The 19,701-nt window shown below is 45.2% G+C and overlaps 6 protein-coding genes across 6 annotated transcripts; 3 read left to right on the forward strand and 3 right to left on the reverse strand.

Annotated features, from left to right (window-relative positions):
• The first annotated feature begins 12 nt into the window (after positions 1-12).
• Positions 13-1,647, forward strand: sowahd (sosondowah ankyrin repeat domain family d). The gene has a single exon (XM_030368624.1). The coding sequence runs from the start codon at positions 336-338 to the stop codon at positions 1,362-1,364; it is 1,029 nt and encodes a 342-aa protein (XP_030224484.1). The 5' UTR covers positions 13-335; the 3' UTR covers positions 1,365-1,647.
• A 102-nt stretch (positions 1,648-1,749) lies between these two features.
• Positions 1,750-3,628, reverse strand: rpl39 (ribosomal protein L39). The gene is made up of 3 exons (XM_030368628.1): positions 3,503-3,628; positions 2,963-3,066; positions 1,750-1,960 (listed from the first exon to the last, which is right to left on the reverse strand). Exons 1-3 carry the CDS (start codon positions 3,503-3,505, stop codon positions 1,912-1,914), a joined length of 156 nt encoding a protein of 51 aa, XP_030224488.1. The 5' UTR covers positions 3,506-3,628; the 3' UTR covers positions 1,750-1,911.
• A 1,988-nt stretch (positions 3,629-5,616) lies between these two features.
• On the reverse strand, positions 5,617-9,199 carry upf3b (UPF3B regulator of nonsense mediated mRNA decay). Its single transcript, XM_030367675.1, has 10 exons — positions 8,951-9,199; positions 8,683-8,789; positions 8,484-8,590; positions 8,276-8,374; positions 7,925-8,038; positions 7,792-7,835; positions 7,491-7,673; positions 7,242-7,399; positions 6,715-7,147; positions 5,617-6,622 (listed from the first exon to the last, which is right to left on the reverse strand). Exons 1-10 carry the CDS (start codon positions 9,059-9,061, stop codon positions 6,464-6,466), a joined length of 1,515 nt encoding a protein of 504 aa, XP_030223535.1. The 5' UTR covers positions 9,062-9,199; the 3' UTR covers positions 5,617-6,463.
• A 392-nt stretch (positions 9,200-9,591) lies between these two features.
• ndufa1 (NADH:ubiquinone oxidoreductase subunit A1) lies at positions 9,592-10,227 on the forward strand. The gene is made up of 3 exons (XM_030367680.1): positions 9,592-9,835; positions 9,976-10,065; positions 10,148-10,227. The coding sequence occupies exons 1-3, from the start codon at positions 9,734-9,736 to the stop codon at positions 10,166-10,168; spliced, it is 213 nt and encodes a 70-aa protein (XP_030223540.1). The 5' UTR covers positions 9,592-9,733; the 3' UTR covers positions 10,169-10,227.
• Positions 10,228-11,048: 821 nt separating this feature from the next.
• nkap (NFKB activating protein) lies at positions 11,049-14,061 on the reverse strand. Its single transcript, XM_030367676.1, has 8 exons — positions 13,461-14,061; positions 13,279-13,359; positions 13,094-13,155; positions 12,912-13,007; positions 12,778-12,820; positions 12,485-12,688; positions 12,240-12,389; positions 11,049-11,912 (listed from the first exon to the last, which is right to left on the reverse strand). Exons 1-8 carry the CDS (start codon positions 13,901-13,903, stop codon positions 11,738-11,740), a joined length of 1,254 nt encoding a protein of 417 aa, XP_030223536.1. The 5' UTR covers positions 13,904-14,061; the 3' UTR covers positions 11,049-11,737.
• A 128-nt stretch (positions 14,062-14,189) lies between these two features.
• zbtb33 (zinc finger and BTB domain containing 33) lies at positions 14,190-19,566 on the forward strand. The gene is made up of 2 exons (XM_030367674.1): positions 14,190-14,531; positions 15,608-19,566. The coding sequence occupies exon 2, from the start codon at positions 15,610-15,612 to the stop codon at positions 17,455-17,457; it is 1,848 nt and encodes a 615-aa protein (XP_030223534.1). The 5' UTR covers positions 14,190-14,531; positions 15,608-15,609; the 3' UTR covers positions 17,458-19,566.
• Positions 19,567-19,701: the final 135 nt, after the last annotated feature.

The raw sequence follows: 19,701 nt of genomic DNA on the forward strand, positions 1-19,701 counted from the left end.
AATGCACTTCGTTTTCAGTTCCTTGCGCAAGGACGCGGACATGGTTTAAGCTTGCGTTTTTCCATTAAAGGATCAACTCGGATGGATGAAATAAGGAAACCCCGATATTTAAAAGTCCTACAATGATTACTTTTGACACGGAATCCAAATAAAAATGACTTCTCACCGGTGAGTGAATGAAGCGCGGCTGGAACTGCAGTTTACTTAAAATGTGTTTAAACTGCAAATAGGGAACTAACTTTAAAAACGGGATGGTCCATTTTTTTTTTTTCCGTAAGTAAATCTGAACAGTCGAATGATATTTACATCCATACGTCGGAGTGTATTGTAATATTATGGAAGGTGAGATGAATGAATACAGCAGTAGCCCACAAAACGATGTTTTCGCTGGGGAGGAACGCAGTGAAACAACCTGTAATGTAACGGAGGATCCGATCCCAAGCCCCACCGGACCGTGGACCAGCCGCGGGGCTCTGGCGCGGCTGTCGAGATATGGGAAGCATATTCTGCCCAATTCCTTCTCGCGTAGGTCGGGATTACAGAGGCAGCTGGAGGTGAGTGACTCGACCCCGGGCGCTCTGCATGGGTACTCCGCTGACGCTCCGGAGAGAGGGTCGCTCACTCCAGCTATGCGTAAGAAATACCTGAAGGAATTACTGTTCAATAACACGTCAAATACTGGATTTGGTTGCGTTCTTTCAACGAATACGACGAGCACGTCTTCGAGGGATGAGCAAGACACCCAGCGATCGGATTGGGCTTTATATCCGATGGAGCACGCCTGGATGATGTCCGCTGTGGATGGAAACTATGAAGCCATATTTGAATTTATTGCTGACGATCCATACTTACTGACCAGGAAGGACTTTATTAGTGGCTTCTCTGTTCTCCACTGGTTGGCCAAGAGTGGACACGGTGAGACTTTGACTAAACTTTTAAAACACGCGGAAAACGTGGGAAGTCCAGCCGATGTGAATCTGAGAGGCAGCGGGGGTCTGACCCCCCTGCACGTCGCCAGTATGCACAGCCAGTTTATGGTGGTTAAACTGCTAGTCGGTGCCTTCGGTGCGAAAGTTGACGTGATGGACTACAATGGCAAGAGAGCCTGGCAGTATCTGAAGGGAAACGCCCCACTGGAGATGAAGGAGCTGCTGGGTGCGTGGGATGAGGAGCATAACACGGACTACGCGCAGAACGCCAACAACAGTGCATCGTGTATGCCAAACCCGACCCCAAGTGTGGACCCCCGGTTGGACGAGGTGGACTCGCCTAACAGGACCAGAGCCGAGGGTCGGCTTGTCACATCTTTAAGAGACGTGTTACAGGCTTTCAAATTCTGGGGGAATAAATTAGATGACATTTGACCCTTTCAAACCAAAGAGGACGCCGGAAGCATACAATGAAAGTGTGGATCATTTTCTAAAGAACTTAATTGAGAAGGCTAGTATATTATTTAACCCTTCATTAAGGACATACTTCTTCACTACCATTAACTGCCGTCACCTTTCCCATGATTGTTTGCCGTCTCACTTTAAAGTCGTCCTGCGTCTGCCCAGTACCAAAATGTTAATGAAAGATGTTCTTGAGTGCATGTCACGTGTTGATTCAAAGATTAAAATCCAAGCTGACCGCATTCCAGTCATGTAATCAGATTCTAATTCCTAACAGCCATCTCTTCATAGCCGTGTCAGTTTCCTCAGAAAAAGTCAAGGAAAGGTTAACCTAACGAAGAATTGCACAACAAGGTGGCTGAGTCAGACATTTTTTATTGTCAAACACAACCATATCCAGAGTATTTGTACAAAAAGACTGTTGATCCAGTGAACACTGCCTCCTCCCCGGAGCCCGGCCCAGCAGAGGGTCCTGAAGGATGGTAGATGGGGACGGCGGGGTGGGTGGGCAGTGGAAGGTTTACAGGCCAAGCTTTGTCCTCCTCCAGTGTCTCCTCTTGGAATTGTACCTGTGGAACGCATAGGAGGCGGATTAGTGATAAAAAATTAGATTACAACTTTTAGCATATTGTGATGTCCCGAAATTACCCGTTTCCGAGGCATAGGAATAACTGTACAAAGTCTAGTAATTAAATGTGAGATGGTCCTTATAGAGACAGTGATTCATTAGTATACTGTACATGGGACAACTAAGCGGTTGATGGGCTAGTTTACGCTAAAGTTACATATTTAGGACTTGAAATAAGAACCTTTAGGCCACACAAAATGGCACAGTGGAGTATGGCAAAGAAAGATGGGTGCATTCTGATGTACATTTCCTGTGTGACCATCTGATACAACAATTAGGCCAGAAGTTTCCCCATTACTGTCATTAGCTTACATCTGCAGTGCACTTTAGTTTTAGTTCATTACAAGATCTGGCTTAATGGGATCAATCGATTCCACCTGGAACACTTCTGTCTACGTTTATCATTATCGTCTATAAACAAAATGACACTCATCTGCTCATTGACAATTCAAAGATTGCAAGTTTCAAAGGTGACTTGGATATAACTTTGTTGCATCTACGTCTAATCTTGCATCCATTACACTAGCTTAAAATTTGAGGTGACAAGTGTCACATTTGTCTAGTCACGGCAGAACTACCCCCAATGGACTCATGCACAGCATTCGTCACTTTACTAGTCGACCAGGGTCACATTATCTACCATGTCCCCACTACAGACCTACATCAGCCACAGTGAGCAGGAAGAGTAGTTCAATAGCAGGACGATGCTCTCAGCAGGGTTAATGACAATACCTCACTAGTCTGAAGTACTGCAATTGCAGACCTGCTTTACACATGAAATGGAAGACACCTTCGTCCAGAAACGTATGATCTTCCAAGATTTCCTTTCATAAATAAAGTGCACCAGTAGAGGTCGAGTGACAAACGTCTTATACGGCACGTTTGAGCAAGCAGGCCAAACATCTGGTTTAAAGCGGTCATTGTATACGTGCTAAAACCATACCTGATCTTATTCCCAGTCTTCATTCGGATCCACTGAGGGATCGGCCTGTTCTGCTTCTGCTTCTTAGCAAGGAAGCGCTTGATCTTGAACGTCTTGTGGGACGACTGTAGACAAAGATGATGGTGAAGTATTAGATCACAATAAATCACTGAGGGGGTGCGCAGTTAATCTGCACTGGCTGAACGACTGAATGGGCCTTCACAATGAGGAGCTGTGTACAGCGCTACAATAATGATGACACGTCCCTGCCAACACTACAGCGACCCACAAACAAGATAATAAACTGGCAAATACAAATGTAAATGAAAGTTAATAGATTTTCTACGGAGAGGTTCAGTAGGTCTAGCTGCATAGAACCAGACCGCTAACATGCATAGAGATGGGTACAGCAAACCGTAACATAAATTCTTTAAAATGTAAAGTATTTTTTCACACAATATACACATATTTAAGGTATATAAAGATTTATTAAATGATTTAGAAAGATTGATTCCGATTTTAAATAGCCAACGCGGTAGATGTTTTAGGATTTGTATTTACCATTTTGTCCACAGTGCTGTCCCCACTATGGCCGCGATCGAAGAGATGGAAGGAAGGGAAGCGGCAGTGATGTAGGGTTTCTCAACCAATCAGGACGGGCCAACTAGTCTAGTTTTCTCTACACAGCGACACTAGTGGAATATTGCGGTAAGGACATAAACAAAAACAAAAAACCTAATTAATGATTAATTATGTCATTCACACCAGGCCCATGCAAAATTAGGATTGATACATATGTATTGATTATTTCATTTTGTAAAATAGTTATGAATGCTCAAAAGTGGAAAAAGGCGTTTTTTACATAACCTACCTCACACTCATTTTAAGGTAGAATGTGTTCTTTCGTCTTGGTCATTTACTTAGCCTCTGTCTGACATCGATTTATTAGAGTGAAAATTCATTCTCGTTGACTGTTATGCAGTGGAGGCTTCTCCATTGAGGAGAGGGAGGAAGATCCTCCCTAAAATTGTTGAGAATAAAAAATGTAGATTGCCCCGACTATTGTAATGAATTAATGCCCTTAAATATGACTACTTTATTGCCTTTGAATATATAATGTTCGTTTCCCTAGGTAAAGGGACATTAGCACCCCCTATCGCCTATTGACAATTACTTCAGGGAGGAACGTCCTCCCTTCGCCGCCGTCCACTCCCATTCATTTTCTCGAAAGTACTGGCGGCCGGTGGATAACATGGGTTTCAATGGGAGAGAGGAGGAAAATCCTCCTCTGAGTGGGTGGGACCTTAAGGGGTCTGATTCGCGCAAAAATCTATCCGTCTGCGCTATGAACCAATAAGCAGGATCCCTGGATGTTGAGCAGTGTTGCCAGATTGGTCCGATTTCCCACCCAATTGGGCTACTTTTAACCATGTTAGGCTGGAAAAATTATCATTGGGCGGGAAATCTGCCCAATCTGGCAACGCTGTCGATAACAAACCCGGTCTGCATTGCCGCGGTGCTCAGTCTGAGAGACGCAGAGCAAGTGAAATCTGCGATAGCGAGATCCTAAATGCACAATGGAAACATTGGAAACGGAGGACATTGTTAACGTCTTATTACAAAAACCATTCCATTCATTCAGAAAGAGGTAGACCACTTCCCAAAATCAAGGTCATCAGAAATAATGGCAACGTCAGTGTTGTGAGTGCTACATGGTTTGCTAGGTACGCATGACTTACTGGTAGCATTACAAGCAATTGTAACTGAAAATAAACATAGCTAAATAACTTCAGTCAGTGAGGGCAAAAATAGGCCCAATAATAGGCCCAGATTTTTTTATTTACTTTTACAAATCAATAGTAGGCCTGATTTGACTAATATGCTTTGCATCCTTTCCTTCTCAAATTACAGTGATGCCACTGGTGGCTTTGTATACATTTTGTTCACATAACTCCCTCCCTGCTATTTTGTAGTTCACCAAAACACCTTGAAACAACTTGAGTCTCACATTATTATGCCACCATACACCAACAGTGCAAGCAGGCCAATGGCAACCAAGCGCGCAGTCCTTCCTCCCTCACTTTAAAAACCACCAGCCGCCACTGCTGTTATGTACATATTAGTCCTAATCAATTTGCATATGAAACATCACAATGCAATGTAACCTCACCATTTGGAAGAATAATCTAACTTTTTTGTACGTCTATTTTTCACACGCTCAATAATATTGTATTGTAGACGACGATTTACAACTGTCTTCCATGTGTTTGTTTTGATATGGCTGTTGCAATCCCAAAGTCCCTCAAAGTGAATCATACATTGGTATTTGCTACCAATTTTGCCTAATATCTTTGACTGGTTGTTATGTGAGAGAATTCAAAACAGAGCAATATCGCATTCTTCTTAAGAGTTCTTAGAGTAGGTCCAGCAGGGATCGCATCGGGTCTACAGTATCATGTACGTCCACCCATCACCCTGTCGATAGATCCTTTCTGAAGGTTCGACTCGAGAAGTTAGTTATCACATGCAGAGCATATAGACCAAGAGATTACCTACAACCTGATATTATGAAAAACGAATGTACACCATGTTGGGTTCTTCACAACATAATCAAAAGTATAAATTAACCAAAATTAAAGTCATCAAGAGTTGTAGGGGATAAGAATCCGAGACAGTTTCATGAATTACCATTTTATTTTTCATTCCAACAAAATGAGCTTGGATTACATGCAGTACTCTGTTTAAATCATTATGAAATTAGTTTTTTATGCAGGGATAATCTTGAATTCTTTGAATTGACGTTTGAAGGCCACAGGTCGGTATGTTGATGGTTGCAGGCAGGCTTGAAGCGATGCTTAAGCTCACAGTTCTAAAGTCACAAATGGCTATTTCTCCTTTATCGCTGTATCAGTGAATAAATGTCTCAGTTTCTAAACTGAACAAATAATTCCTTCAAGTCCACACATAAGGCAACCGCTGTATTCAAATGGCACAAATGTTTTTGTTGCAGGAGAAAAATAACTGCATTTCTTCCATGATCTTTTATATAATACATGTAAGAACATACAGTAGAGAAACACAGTAAATATCCTGCATGGTAACACCATTTCTGTCAAAAACAGAACGGTGAGGGCAGAGCTCTATTGCAGAACTAATTTTAAATGTGTACGGGTGTGGCATAGATGGACTGTTCAGCAGTATGAAGCTCCAATGTTTGCAACACTTGACAGAAGCGTAGCAACACTGTGATAAGGCCACTTGGCATTTAATGAAGTCCCAAAGAAGCTTTGGCATCAGCGACAGGTCCCTAGAGCCAAATGTACACCAGTCAGGAAGTGCTGTGTTACCTAATCCTTTATTGACCGACAAACGGACGAGTGTGGCACCATGACATCACTGCGCCCCGGTCGGGTTATAGGACGCACCTACACGCTACACTGTGGCGCCGGTGTGTTCCCCTCAGAGCCCTGACGGCCCCGTCCTGCACCCCACGCTTCACATGCATGTTGCCCCAAAACTGATTCAATCGTCTCCCATGTCGTTGGCTCTCTTGGACTCGTTGTCGGGCTTTCCTTCGGCCGGCTGGGACTCTCCCCCACTGCCCCCCCCACCTCCTCCCCCTCCGCCACCACGGTTGCGGTTGCGGGCCCCTGGCTGATAAAGCTGGATGGCAGGTCGATCCTGGAGCAGAAACGTACAAGATGTGAATAAAGACGAACGTAGAAACATTCACAGAACATTATACAAGCAGCAGCTCTGCTCCATGCCCTTACCTTGTTGCGCATGCGATCTCTCTTCATATTCTCTTCCTTCCGGTTGTCCTTGGCCGACCGCTCGTTGGCGGCGGACTCGTTGGCGCTGCCTCCCCTCTTCTTGTCCCAGTCGCGCTCCTTGTCCCGCTTCCCGGCCTCTTCTCTCTTCCTGCAGGCGTTCTCGCCGTCGTGGCGCTCCCGCCGCCGCCTCCTGTCCTCGTCCTGACGCCGGATGCGGTCCTTCTCCTTCTGCCGGCGTTCCCTGTCCCTCTCCCGGTCGCGTTCCCGGTCTCTGACGACGTCCCGGTCTCTGACAACGTCCCGGTCACGAATGGCGTCCCGGTCTCGGACGGCGTCCCGGTCTCGGACGGCGTCCCTGTCTCGAACAGCGTCACGTTCCCGGTCCCGGACGGTGTCACGCTCCCGGAACTCTTTGCGTCCCTCCTCATCGACCCTGCGAGCGAGTTAGGAGAGTGAGTTAGTTAAGTGTGTTAATTAACTATTATATATACATAACGACAATTCTTCCTGAGAATCGGCTCACTCACTTCCTGGGTCGGTCTTCCTTGTTATCGATTATCGTCCTCTTCTTCAGATCCAAACTGCCCATCACTTTATCGTCTTTCATTGGCCTCTCGAGTCTCTTCGGCTTGTCTTTAGGCTTCTCCGTGTCCATCTCCTCCCCTCTGTCTGGTTTCCTCAGGAGCTGGATAAGAGGGGTTCAAGAAAATATTCATAAATGACATCGTATTTTTGGCAGGGTTAAAGCCGATGCTTCTGTCCTCTGCAGTAACTACCTTGATCTTGGGCTCCTCCTTCACTTGGTCTTTGTCTGAGGGCCGGTCCGGTTTCTTCATCTTGTCGTTGTCTTTGCGTCTCCGTCGCTCTTCGTCGCGCCACTTACGGCGTTCCTCGTCACGCTGTCTCTTGCGTTCAAGCTCCCTCCTCTTCCTCTCCTCCTTCTTCTCCTCTCTGATTCTCTGCACATTGTTAAAGAACAGTTCACAGATTAAATGGGTAAATGTTAAGTATATAATTTTAACATTAATGTAAAGTATATAAAGTGTATCCTGCAATATTTCACCACCAAAAAATTACCTGCTTATTCTTCAGAAAGTCCAAGAGGGGAGTTGTTTTTCTGGCTGTAAAAGTGGACAAGAGTGTGCATTTTGTTTGAATACTTCGCTAGACTTGTGTCATATTTTCATTTTAAAATCCACATGTTACATACCACCAAGCTCTTTGGTTTTCGCCTCAAGCTCTTCCAAGAGAGTCTCTGGAGTGGATGTCATCTTTTCATCATCATGTCCATTATATACTTCCAGGAATCTTTCGTAATCAGGATCTAAAACGTAAACGGCAATCTTCATGAAAACACTTTTTTCGAAGTTTGATTCCCATTCTATAACATTTAAAAAGTAGCTCTATACTAGAAGCTAGACATTGACAGTTGATGTTCCAGACATGGTCCCCGAGGTTCAAGGAAAGCTCAAAATGGATATTGGTTAGGATGGAGAAGATGGTTGAATATAACCGTTGCAGGAATAACATTTTCCGATATGGCTGTCGACAATAACTTTACCATCATCTATGGTTCCACACTTTGCATCTCGTTTTTTGATTCTTTTCTTGCCAATCTTCTGAAAAGGCGCAAACTCCACAACAGCTGTATACTCTTGTCCTGTTAAGAAGAAAACAAGGAAGCGAGTTAACAAAAATGTCTAGTAATTATCTAGTAATAATTGTACCACAAACGAAGCCTCTTATAGTAAAATACATGTTCTTAATACCTTTGCCATCGATGAAAACATATCCATCAAATCTATCTCTGAAGAGGACAATATCCTCTTGTTGTTTGAAGTTAATATACGCCCTTGAAAAGACGTGGGGGGAGAGGCTAGAAACATACAAAGAAAGACAAAGGTTGTGTGAATGCTCAAGTATTAAACCTCCATAAACTGTGTTATTTCATAAGGAGCACTGCCTCACCTGGTGTCACTGGAGAAGAACTCCAGATAGTCGAGTTCTGGCAGCGGCTGCAGCTGCTCCTCCAGCTCCTCCTTGGTGAGGCTCGGGGGCAGACGTCTGATCACGATCTACAAAACAACGGTGGAGTTAGAAGGACCGTCAGATAAAAAACACGAGTATGTAAACGTACATCTGTTTAATAAACAATCTAACTAGAGGGGCGTTTACCCGACTAAAGTTATCCAAACAAACGTGCTGACCCGACGCTAGCATAGCTAGCGGGTCGTACCTTTGTCATCGCCTCTCTCCTCTCCTTCAGCTTCTCGATCTTCTCTCCCTCCTCGCATTTCCCCTCCATCCTCCTCTCCTTGGGGCGGGTGTTCTCCTTGTCCTCCTTCATGGTCGAAAGTTTGGTTTAGAGATCAGTTCTTGTCAATGTCCATCCACGCTGTTTCTGTTTACTTCTTAGCTGTGAGTTAGCGACCAAAGTATCCAGCAGGCACTTCCTCTAGAGACGGCGGCGGTAGTTCTGTCTCCAGGGCGATAGAGGGCGCTGTGGTAGTTTTGTCTCCAGGGCGACAGAGGGCGCTGTGGTAGTTCTGTCTCCAGGACGATAGAGGGCGCTGTGGTCCAATCAAAACAACGCGCACAGCACCTTTGAATTAAAAATAATACGGAATACATTAATTTAAATAATATCACAAACGAGAAATAATTATAGAGATATATTTAAGTCCTGTCTACAAAAATAAAACATTTAATAGTTTTTGTATATGTACCTGACAATGCAATATATTACTTTGGTTTTGTTATATTACCATGTAATAGTATGTTCATGATTATGATTCCACTTGTATTTAAATTCAAAACGAACACTACACCAAACATCAGTTTGCGTTGATATTTTATTAAAATTAAGAGTAAAGCTCGTTGCGCCCCGGAAGTGAACGGATGACCGTCAAGTTGTTGTGAGGACGTTGGACATTTTTTTGGCTTCCTCCCGTCAGACGCTCCTCTTAAAGCGTCTTATTGAATATATAACTGAGCTGCATGGTCCAGAAGCACCGACAGCATGTGGTATGAGATACTCCCCGGGTTGGCCATCATGACCGCGTGTCTCATCATCCCTGGAGCCGCGACGATACAGATCCACAAGTTCACCAACGGAGGAAAGGTGAGCTGACTGCAGCCCGCCTGCAAGACCCCCAGGCTGTCTGACAGGGTCCACTGTTTATCACCAAACCTCTGTGCATGCCCTTCTAAATATTCTGCAATATAAAACTGTTTGTGATGATGAGACGTTTGTGTTTGCAGGAGAAGAGACTAGCCCGGGTCCCGTACCAGTGGTATCTGATGGAGAGGGACAAGAGGGTGTCTGGGAAGGGAGAGTACCATCAATCCAAGGTAACGTCTGACTCCCCATGGTGCCTGCAGGACCTCACCCAAAACGTGTTTGAAAACTGATGTTATTTTCTTCTTTTTTTAGGGACTTGAAAACATTCAATGAGAACGGCAAGATGTCACTGCAAAAATGTGTTGTATAATAAATATGTTTAAACCTTCAAACAAGTGTACAGTTAATTCTAACACTATACACATGTCAAATACGATTTAGATCGTCTGTTCTTCACTCAGTAGTCTCGATTAAAGGTGCAAGCCACTAAGAGGATGTTTGCATTGGGACCACCATTACCCCTATGGAGGGACCTGTTCATGAAATATAAGCCTTTACCGATAGTTTAACCTCACATAATGTACCTCTACCTGACTAATCCACTGTTATCAAGGTGGGACCCCAAATCAGTTGCAAAAGTATACTCAAGTAGTAGACAAAGAAGAAAAACATACTGGTAGAAGTACTTCACGTCATATTATTCAAGAGACGTAACCCACTCTAACTTCAACTAAAAAAACAAATCAAGAAATACAAAAAATGTATCCATTGTGCCAATCAGTTGTTGTCAGATACTGAACTTGAAAGTGATCAAAACACAACACAATCAGATCTAATTAAGCCTTTTGGGAAGGCACGTAAGCATGCAGAATAAATTAATCGATAATGGACCTGGTTTGAAAATGTAAGAAGTACAAATTACAGATGTGTAAATGTAGGGAGAAATATTCAAAAGCAGTGAGAAATTAATTCAAGTACAGATGCATGAAAACTATCCTACTTAAGAACAGTAACCTTAAGTATTTGTACTTTTACTTCCAATCTCTGAATAGTAGGGCTGGCCCTAATAAAACATTCCAAATTTCAGACAAGTTTATTCCAAATATTCCAATGTTTAGAAGTAAGCGAATAGTGCATATCTTTCCCTGCCTAAATCGGGGATCACTGCTGCATTTACTTTTTTCCTTTTAATTACTAATGTGATTTAGTAAAGCCAAAAGCAAAACTAAAATTTCAAGCAGGATTGCTGCGTGTCACCTGCTCGGTGTAGCAGCTCTGATTAGAGCTATATTTGTTTACATTAAAATTAAAAAATATGTGGGATAAACATACATTTTGTCTTTTATCAGTCAAGATCCCTCAGTTTGGATTCAGATTAATATTTGCCCGAGGCCATTGAGCCAACCTTTGAACCAATCCGACCAGACACAACTCTAGTACTTCTCAAAATGATTGTGCTCTACCTCCAAGCTGTCTTTTTGTAAATAAAAAAAGGTGTAAAACAAAAGGATAAATCATGTGCTACATAACATTAAAGAACAATAACGGCAGAGTTTTAACCCAAAAGGAAGCTGGGGGTACATTCAAGAATTTATTAACCAGTGGGTTTCTGAATGTGTGGGAATTTACACAAGGTAAAGAGCAGAATAAGCCCACAACCAATTGCTAAATAGAATTGACAGTACAGTATTCATACCATAGTGAGCCAATCTGACTCATACTAGTACAAATGTCCAATCAAATTAAAAGCAAAAAAAATGTCAGCACAGTACAGTTTTAAAAACCAAAAAAATAGAATTTGCTTACAAATCTAGGCTGGACAATGCATGTGGGCTTTTACTATAAAACACTGCTATACAACCGCGACGGACAAACCCAGAACCAAAGCTTGAGATGCACCGTTCACTTCTCATCTTTGCCTTTGGTTTTCCTGTACACCATCTCCCTGAAGCTGGAGAGGATCTTGCTCTCCCTCTTCCGCCGCTCCTCCTGGTTGAAGGAGGCCAGCGCCCTCTTCTCGTCCGCACTGTAGATCTGGTTTTCCTTTCTCAAACGCACAGCCTCCATACGGCGATGTCTGAAGAGGACACGAGGATCAGTCAGTGGTGCAACGTCAAACAAGTGGACTGTGGTCATACACCAATCATTAAAGAACATTTAATCTTCAGAAAACCCACTCCATAGAAGAAATCTATAAAAATTGATCTAGGATTATTTCATTAACTTAAAGCCATTGAATGGCTAAACTTTTCCAGGTAAATTTGAAGACATACCTGCCAGTGTTATACTTTGGTAGTCAAATACTATAACGAGCGTACAATAAAATGTATTTCTGAGATAGTGATTTATCTGAATTAACTCAGACACATTTATATTATGGAACAGTGTAGCACGGATAACACACCTGCTACCGCTCATTACAAAGCCCGATTTTTCGAAGTTGGCGATCTCATCACTGGTCAGTCCGATTTCTCCTCTTCTCGGGATACGCTTTCCCGCCTTCACGTACTCCGCCATGGCCGCACCTTCACCCGGCAAGAGGGCGTGGCCGAAACTGAAGGGACGACAGGTGGGAAACAGCAGGTTCAATGCAAACGCCTGACGCTAACCTGACCAACGTAGCGTTATAGGTCTCTGATGTGTACCCACTCGAGAGGTTTGTCGTCCTGAGACATCTGGGCCAGAGGGGCTTCAGGGCCCACCAGGTTCTCGTCCATGCAGGTCTTCTCCACCCACACCAGCCCCCCGTCCTCGTCCTCCTCCTCGCCCTCCTCCCCCCCGGACTCCTCACTGCTGGAACCACTAGACGCCTTCTTGCTCTTCTTCACCTTCTTCTTCTTGGACTTCTTTGACCTGATGGAAAATAAAGATGAAATATTAATCTTTATGCATCCTTTCTCTGTAGGAGATAAACAAATATACATTTGGAAACACAAACTTACTTTTTGCTTTTCTTCTTTTTTTTCTTCTTTTTCACTTCTTCCTCTGAAATGGGTAGAATATACTTAATATTAGACACCTAAAAACACTATTGAAAAACACACAATGGGATGTGAAACCATAAGAAATTTCATACCGTCAGAATCTGACCCGGACCCGCTGTCTTCTGAGTGCTTCTTGCTTTTCTTCTTTTTGGATTTCTTCTTCTTCTTTTTCTTCTTCTTCTTATCGTCTGCAAGAATCAAACAATATATGAATTCATTCAAATTAAATTTGTAATGTGGGTGCAAAGGGCGGGAAGGATATCAAGCGTAATACCGTCGGAGCTGTCATCTGAACTGCTGTTTTTCACATCTTCAACGGGTGTGAATTCGTCAGAGCTGGAGGAATAACCAACATACTTTAGTTGGATTTCAAGAGATACTGGGCCGCTGGAGTTACATGTTGAACGGGTCACCGAGACAACACATCAATATTTATAAGGATAACGATTACAAACGTACTCTGGTTCCTTGACTCTGGGAGAATACCCCCACACTTCAGGGGAGCCCAGTTCCCCAATCCTCTCCCGTTCCTGTAGCCGCCTGGTAGAAAAAAGAAGAAGAAGCAATTAAGTAAAAAAATACATACAGCCAACGTCTCAAACACGTTGTGCATATAGGCAACACTGCATTTAATAAGCTACCTGGCGATGAAGGCCTCCTGGCGCTGCCGCTGCGCGTCGTCCCGCTGCTGGTCGTAGTAGTCGTTCGGCCCGCCCCGCTGCTCCGTCCATTGGCCGTGCCTCTCCCTGGACCTGGAGCGGCTCCGGCGGGGGCTCCCCATGCGGATCCTCTTGATGTTCCGGGCCTCATGGAGCCGGTGCTCGTGTTCTTCTCGTTCCCTTTCCCTGTTTCGGGGCTTCGGAAGTTTTGGACCGAAGTAGTCCGGAGACAAATCTCGGCCTCCATGGCTTCCACTGCGGGACCGAGACCTGCTCCGCCGCCGGGGACGAGCGGGACTGTGGTCTCTGGTCCGGCCGGGACTGTGGTCTCTGGTCCGGCCGGGACTCCTGTCTCTGGTCCGGCCCGGACTATGGTCTCTGCCACCGTCGGGGTTTCGGTCTGATGAGCGGTCGTAGATGGGCATTCTGGCTGCCGTTAAAATACACGACCACGGCAGAACTGGTGAACAAAACAACAACTGGGCCTCTACCGAGAGCCCTGATACGCCATGACGATTGTTGCTCTCGGAAAACGTTTCCAAACAGGATATTGTGCCTCCGCAGATCGCTACACGAAGAACAACGTACAGGGGAGCAAGGTTCCGCTTGGGATTTATTTGTAAACAGTCCTGTACTGATTCAAGGCTCGTCAACCAGTCGATATTGCATTTGAACAACTGAAAACCGCTATTAACATTATCATGATTGAATATTGTTATTATTATTATTATGATTCTATTTTGGGTTTTAGAAATAAATCAATTATCGAAGTCTAAAAACGTACTCTGATGGCGCTCTACAGCTGCACCTGGTGGCCGCCCGGGTCACGACAACAGTAGTAGCCGCCCTACAGTGGCCCCTGGTGGCCGCCCGGGTCATGAAAGAAGTAGTGGCCTCCTTATAGCGGCCTCTGGTGGCCGGCCGGGTCATGACAGCGGTAGTGAACCTCAGAGACGTGCCGCGGCTGTCTATTTTTTTGTCGTCTGTGCCTCGCCAAGTTACAACTGCAGGTAACAATCCGGCTTGGTCAAAACAGAAAAACAGAAAGCGCAGGTAAGTGATACACTGCATGCAATTGGTCTGAACAGCCTGATGAAGAACTCATCCCGTGTGTGTGTGTGAGTGTATGCATGTGTGTGTGGGGGAAACCTTTCTGCCACGGAAGGCCGCGCTGTCGCCCATTGAAGGAGGAACAAATGCAGGGCTGCGTTACTTTTGTTAGCCTGGACCACCTATGTGCATGTCGTGGTCCTGATCTCTCCCAGCGCGATGACCAGGTCACTAAACCCCAAGGTCTTCGTCCAGGTCCCTGTGTGTAGTGTAGCAGTGGTGTGATGCCATGGACGCGTTTGAAATACACAGCTTACTTGGATGGAGGAGCTAACGTTAGCTGTGTTTTTGTTTGCATGTTAGCAGCTACTGCTATCGTGCTAGTTGCAGAAAAAACATTTTTTTTATTCATTCACTCAATTATACATGACTTCAATGGAAAGGTCGGAAATAAAGTGGATTTATCAATTGTGGATTTAAATGGGAAACGCTCTTAGAAAAAGCCTTGAGGGACGTACAGAATGTGACAGGTATTAATAGTACAAATATATTAAATCATCAAAGCATGTGTAAAATTAGAGATTACTTCAGAGGCAACATAAATAATGTCTACTTTTTAATGATGGATTTGACTGTCAATTTGACTGTTGGATATTTCAGAACGCATGCACACACACGTACCCTCACACACAAACAAATACACACATGCACATGTAAACAAATACACACACGCAGACATACCCTCACACACAAACAAATACACGCACACACCCGCACATATAAACAAATACACACACGCAGACATACCCTCACACACAAAACAAATACACGCACACACCCGCACATATAAACAAATACACACACACACATACCCTCACACAAACAAATACACACACATAAACAAATACACGCACACACACACACACACACACACACACACACACACACACACACACACACACACACACACACACAGTGTGTTCAACTGCACATTTTTTTGGAGCAGTACTTTAATGTAATCATGATGGGGACATAACCTGAATATACCTACATTAACTTTACTTGTTCTCCCACTTTAGGCATGCCGAACCTCAAGCTGATCTCTGCCACGGACACACAGTACTCTGCTGCTGTGCTGAGGTCCATGAACGACCAAAGGAACCATGGACTATTCTGCGACGTCACGATAATCATACAGGACAAGAAGTTCAGAGCCCACAAAACGATTCTGTCCGCCTCCAGCACTTACTTTCACCAGCTCTTCTCCGTCGCCGGGCAGGTCATCGAACTGAACTTTATCAAAGCGGAAATCTTTGAACAGATCCTCAATTACATTTACAGTTCCAAGATCACCCGCGTCCGATCCGACATGCTGGAGGAGCTCATCAGCGCCGGAAAGATACTGGGCGTCAAGTTCCTCGCCAACTTGGGGACGCTTTTGTCCCAAGTGAAGGGCTTACCCGGCCTGTCGAAAGACCCCGAGTGCAAGAGCGGCGCGTCCACCAAGGTGATGCCCATCATCACCGAGTCCTTCTCCATATCGGCCGAGGAATTTAACCAGACGTGCAAATCTGCCGACGACGACGGGGACTCCGATAACGACGACGTCATGTTCGTCTCGGAAACGGATTCCAAGAAGACGGAGGAGACTCCGAAGCCGGCGGTGATCGACCTGGACGCCGGCGAGTCGGGAGACGCAGCGTCGGACAAAAAGCGGGAACCGCAAAATACTGCGGGGGAGATGAGTCCACCCAAAGCAGAGGACGCAGCGCTGTCCGCGTTGAAGGGGTCCCCCCAGGGGGTCCCGGTCTCCCGGCCCAACCTGAGCCCCAACACATCCTCCAGCATCCCCTGCCCCCCGGCCAGGATGTCCTCCGGAGCCACGCCCACCACGCCGGTGTCCAGCCTGCACAGCCTCACCCCCGTGTCCCCCAACACGCCGCAGCCCTGCGACAGCAGCGACATGATGGGCGTCCACAAGAAGCAGGTGTGCACCACGGCCCAGCAGGGGGACTTTAAGATCCGCCTCTCGGACATGTCGTCCGGGGCCAACTTCCCCCAGGCGGCCGTGGTGGCCAAGAAGACCATCACGCTGGACAAGGCCCTGGAGATTGACGCCCTCTCGTCGGGGTGCAAGGTGTACGCCAACATCGGCGAAGACACGTACGACATCGTCCCCGTGAAGGAGGACCCCGACGAGGGCGGCTCCAAGGCGGCCAAGGGGAAGCGGGCGCTGATGGCCACGCCCCTGAAGCCCTTCGAGGAGGGCATGGCGTCGCCGACCGGCAGCCCCGGCAAGAAGAAGATCAAGAGCGAGCCGGAGGACCACTACGAGCTCATCATGGACGGGAAGACCTTCTACGTGTGCATGGTCTGCAAGCGACCCTACGTGTGCCTCACCAGCCTGCGGCGGCACTTCAACACCCACTCGTGGGAGAAGAAGTACCCGTGCCGCTACTGCAACAAGGTGTTCGCGCTGGCCGAGTACCGGACTAAGCACGAGGCGCATCACACCGGGGAGAGGCGCTACCAGTGCCTGCTGTGCAACGACATGTTCCTCAACTACCAGGTGCTGTCCACGCACTGCAAGCAGGCGCACAACCAGGACCCGTCGGGCCGCAAGGAGAAGGACGACACCCCCAACAACCTGTACCGCCTTCTGCCCTACAAGTCCCTCCCCACGCAGCCCTCGGGCTGGCCCGCCCACGAGGGCGGCGTCCGCATGATCGGGGAGGACGGCAGCGTGCAGCACGTCATGGCCGGCGTGGGCGGCGGCGGGGAGATGCAGTCTCCCACGCAGCAGAGTAAGGTTTTGAGCTGGAACGATATCTTTGTGGATTCCGACGCCCGGTCGCGGCCGGGCATGAACCCCCCGCAGCAGCAGCAGGGCAATCCGGAGTTCGACTTTGTCATCCCGGAGACCTACTGAGGGGGGAGAGGGGGGAGGGAGGGAGGGAGGGAGGGAGGGGGAGGGAGACTGGTATCTGTGCCTTTCACAGCTTCTTACTCTTCAGTAGGGATGCACCGATTCCACTTTTTTTCAGACCCAAGTACAAGAACTTACGTGTGGGTACTCGCCGATGAAGAGTACCGATAAAAATACCGATACCGAATGAAAAATACCATTACAGTTTAAAAAACTGTAAGAAAGAGGGGGGCGTGTTATCGCCATGGTTACAGCCCACGGCCACTTTGTGATACTTTTTTAGTTCGGTCGTAGTGATCGAGTGTTCTAATGAGCGATGATGAATGTGAAATGTGCCACACGTTGCCCCTCTCTTCTCTAAATTGAGGACTTATTTCAGTTACAGGGATAAAATGGCATTGATTCCTATGTCGATGATCATAGATAGAGGGTTCGCTAGTTGTTAAACGTTACGTAGCGTTGTGTAAAGTGGTATCGGACGGTTGCATCTAGGGCCTGACCGATATTGATTTTTGACATTTCTAAAAAATAAATAAATAAATAAATCGGTTGTAATCGGCGTCTTTTTGGCAGATGTTGATTATTTTCAAAAAGGCTATAATCGGCCGATTAAATCGGCAGGCCGATGAATCGGTCGGGCCCTAGTTGCATCTGAGAAGTTTGGCGAGAAAATTAGCACAGTATCGACAACAGTATCGGGTCTGAGTCCTGGTATCGTATCGGTGCGTCCCTATTCTTCAACATTGTTTCTTACCCCCGCTTCGGGTCTTCCTTGAAGTGTTCTTGCTTTAGGCTCTCACTCACTGACATCGTTATATCGTTTTTTTGTGGTAACAATTATGTTGTGTCAACTGAAACTTATTAGTAATAAAACATTTTTTGTGTAGAACTTTTCAAATCCACTGAAAAGCGTTGCAGACGCGTGAATGCCTTCAAGAAATTATTTTACATATTACGAGTTAAAAAAACATAACAAAATCCAAATAACAAAAAAAAACGTTTGTAAGATGGTCTTTAGTTCTAACTCCACACTTATGCAGAGCCTTACTTACTTGTGCTCTTGTTCAAAGCGCATTATTTTATTATGCGATTTGAATAACATTCCTTGAATTCTAAAGCAACCTCAATTATTTAGGTTAATTTCAGTTCTTCCCCTGAACTTCACTGAAGTTCAGGCGTTAATTCAAATCAATATTGATTTGAATTGAAGGGTTTCAATCTTTAAATATTACTTATTTTTTATCACCTGGCTCATCACAGATTGACTGTACTGTAATATGTTAACGTATAAATGTTTATTAGGGCACCAGGAATAAATATTGGTTGATTAACCCGTGTTTCAGACTTCCCACTGTGAAAGGATGACTCCAGCATAAAACGAAAGTTGTATGGATTAATGTTATCGCACACAATTCATTGTGCTTTGATTCAGTCCAGTCCCACATTTGAACCAGGAATGGCTTTGTTTTGATTCCCTGTTAACCTCTTATAGCCCAACTTATCCTATGTAAAGTTTGATTGATGTGTCTTTTGAAAAAAAGTAAATAGTCCAATGAGGTTTGCACTAATCCATCGATTTTAAAAGACTGGTTAAACTATTTCTTCATTTTGATTGATCCCTACGGCCCTTCAGTGTTCTGTTGTGAGTCGCCCTATATGCTGGCCATATTCATTCTTCCCTTCATGTCAAACTGTTGTCCGTGCCAGACGCCCCCTGGTGGTAGTACCTGGGCTGTGATTGTATTTAAAGAGGTCGGTTTCAGAGGGCTACAATGATGTACGCTAGTCTGTAAATATAGCACTTAGTGATAATCATGCAGTAAAAAAGACTATTTTGGAATACGTCTCATGTATTTGTCTGTTACATTTTTGTGTTTTATCAGGGTAGCAGTGTGGGTCATGGAGTAGGTCTTATTTCATTCCAACGACTTAATGTCATTCATTTGAGATCTAGCAGGTTTAGGGTGAGACTAACCAAGGTAGGTGGGTGTTTTTTGTTTTTTTATTGTGCCCATGGCCTTTTTTATTTTCTTTACTTGTCAGCGTTGTTCATCTGAAATGTATTTATAAGGTCTCGTGTGCTTTTGGCATTAAATAAACTCAAAACATGTCTGTTGTGGTGTCCTTTCTACAGGTTTGTACTTTCCATGCCCTCTTTCCTACAAATTGTTTAATTATTATTAAAGTGTATTGACACAAAACTCATGTATCACGCGTGCCACTGAGTACTTATTCACTATCATGATA

This window comes from Gadus morhua, chromosome 10 (genome assembly GCF_902167405.1).
Source record: "Gadus morhua chromosome 10, gadMor3.0, whole genome shotgun sequence".
NCBI lineage: Eukaryota > Metazoa > Chordata > Actinopteri > Gadiformes > Gadidae > Gadus > Gadus morhua.

Excerpts from the sequence above, each read along its gene's own strand:
- sowahd (XM_030368624.1), top strand. The coding sequence starts at position 336 with ATGGAAGGTGAGATGAATGAATACAGCAGTAGCCCACAAAACGATGTT.
- rpl39 (XM_030368628.1), bottom strand. Across the intron at positions 1,961-2,962 it reads AAGACTGGGAATAAGATCAG|GTACAATTCCAAGAGGAGAC; the intron begins GTATGGTTTTAG and ends TGCGTTCCACAG.
- upf3b (XM_030367675.1), bottom strand. The coding sequence starts at position 9,061 with ATGAAGGAGGACAAGGAGAACACCCGCCCCAAGGAGAGGAGGATGGAG. Across the intron at positions 8,790-8,950 it reads GGAGAGAGGCGATGACAAAG|ATCGTGATCAGACGTCTGCC; the intron begins GTACGACCCGCT and ends GTTGTTTTGTAG. Across the intron at positions 6,623-6,714 it reads GAGATCGCATGCGCAACAAG|GATCGACCTGCCATCCAGCT; the intron begins GTAAGGGCATGG and ends TTTCTGCTCCAG.
- ndufa1 (XM_030367680.1), top strand. The coding sequence starts at position 9,734 with ATGTGGTATGAGATACTCCCCGGGTTGGCCATCATGACCGCGTGTCTC. Across the intron at positions 9,836-9,975 it reads AGTTCACCAACGGAGGAAAG|GAGAAGAGACTAGCCCGGGT; the intron begins GTGAGCTGACTG and ends TTGTGTTTGCAG. Across the intron at positions 10,066-10,147 it reads GAGAGTACCATCAATCCAAG|GGACTTGAAAACATTCAATG; the intron begins GTAACGTCTGAC and ends TTCTTTTTTTAG.
- nkap (XM_030367676.1), bottom strand. The coding sequence starts at position 13,903 with ATGCCCATCTACGACCGCTCATCAGACCGAAACCCCGACGGTGGCAGA. Across the intron at positions 13,156-13,278 it reads CCCAGAGTCAAGGAACCAGA|CTCTGACGAATTCACACCCG; the intron begins GTACGTTTGTAA and ends TTATTCCTCCAG. Across the intron at positions 11,913-12,239 it reads TTTGTAATGAGCGGTAGCAG|ACATCGCCGTATGGAGGCTG; the intron begins GTGTGTTATCCG and ends TGTCCTCTTCAG.
- zbtb33 (XM_030367674.1), top strand. The coding sequence starts at position 15,610 with ATGCCGAACCTCAAGCTGATCTCTGCCACGGACACACAGTACTCTGCT.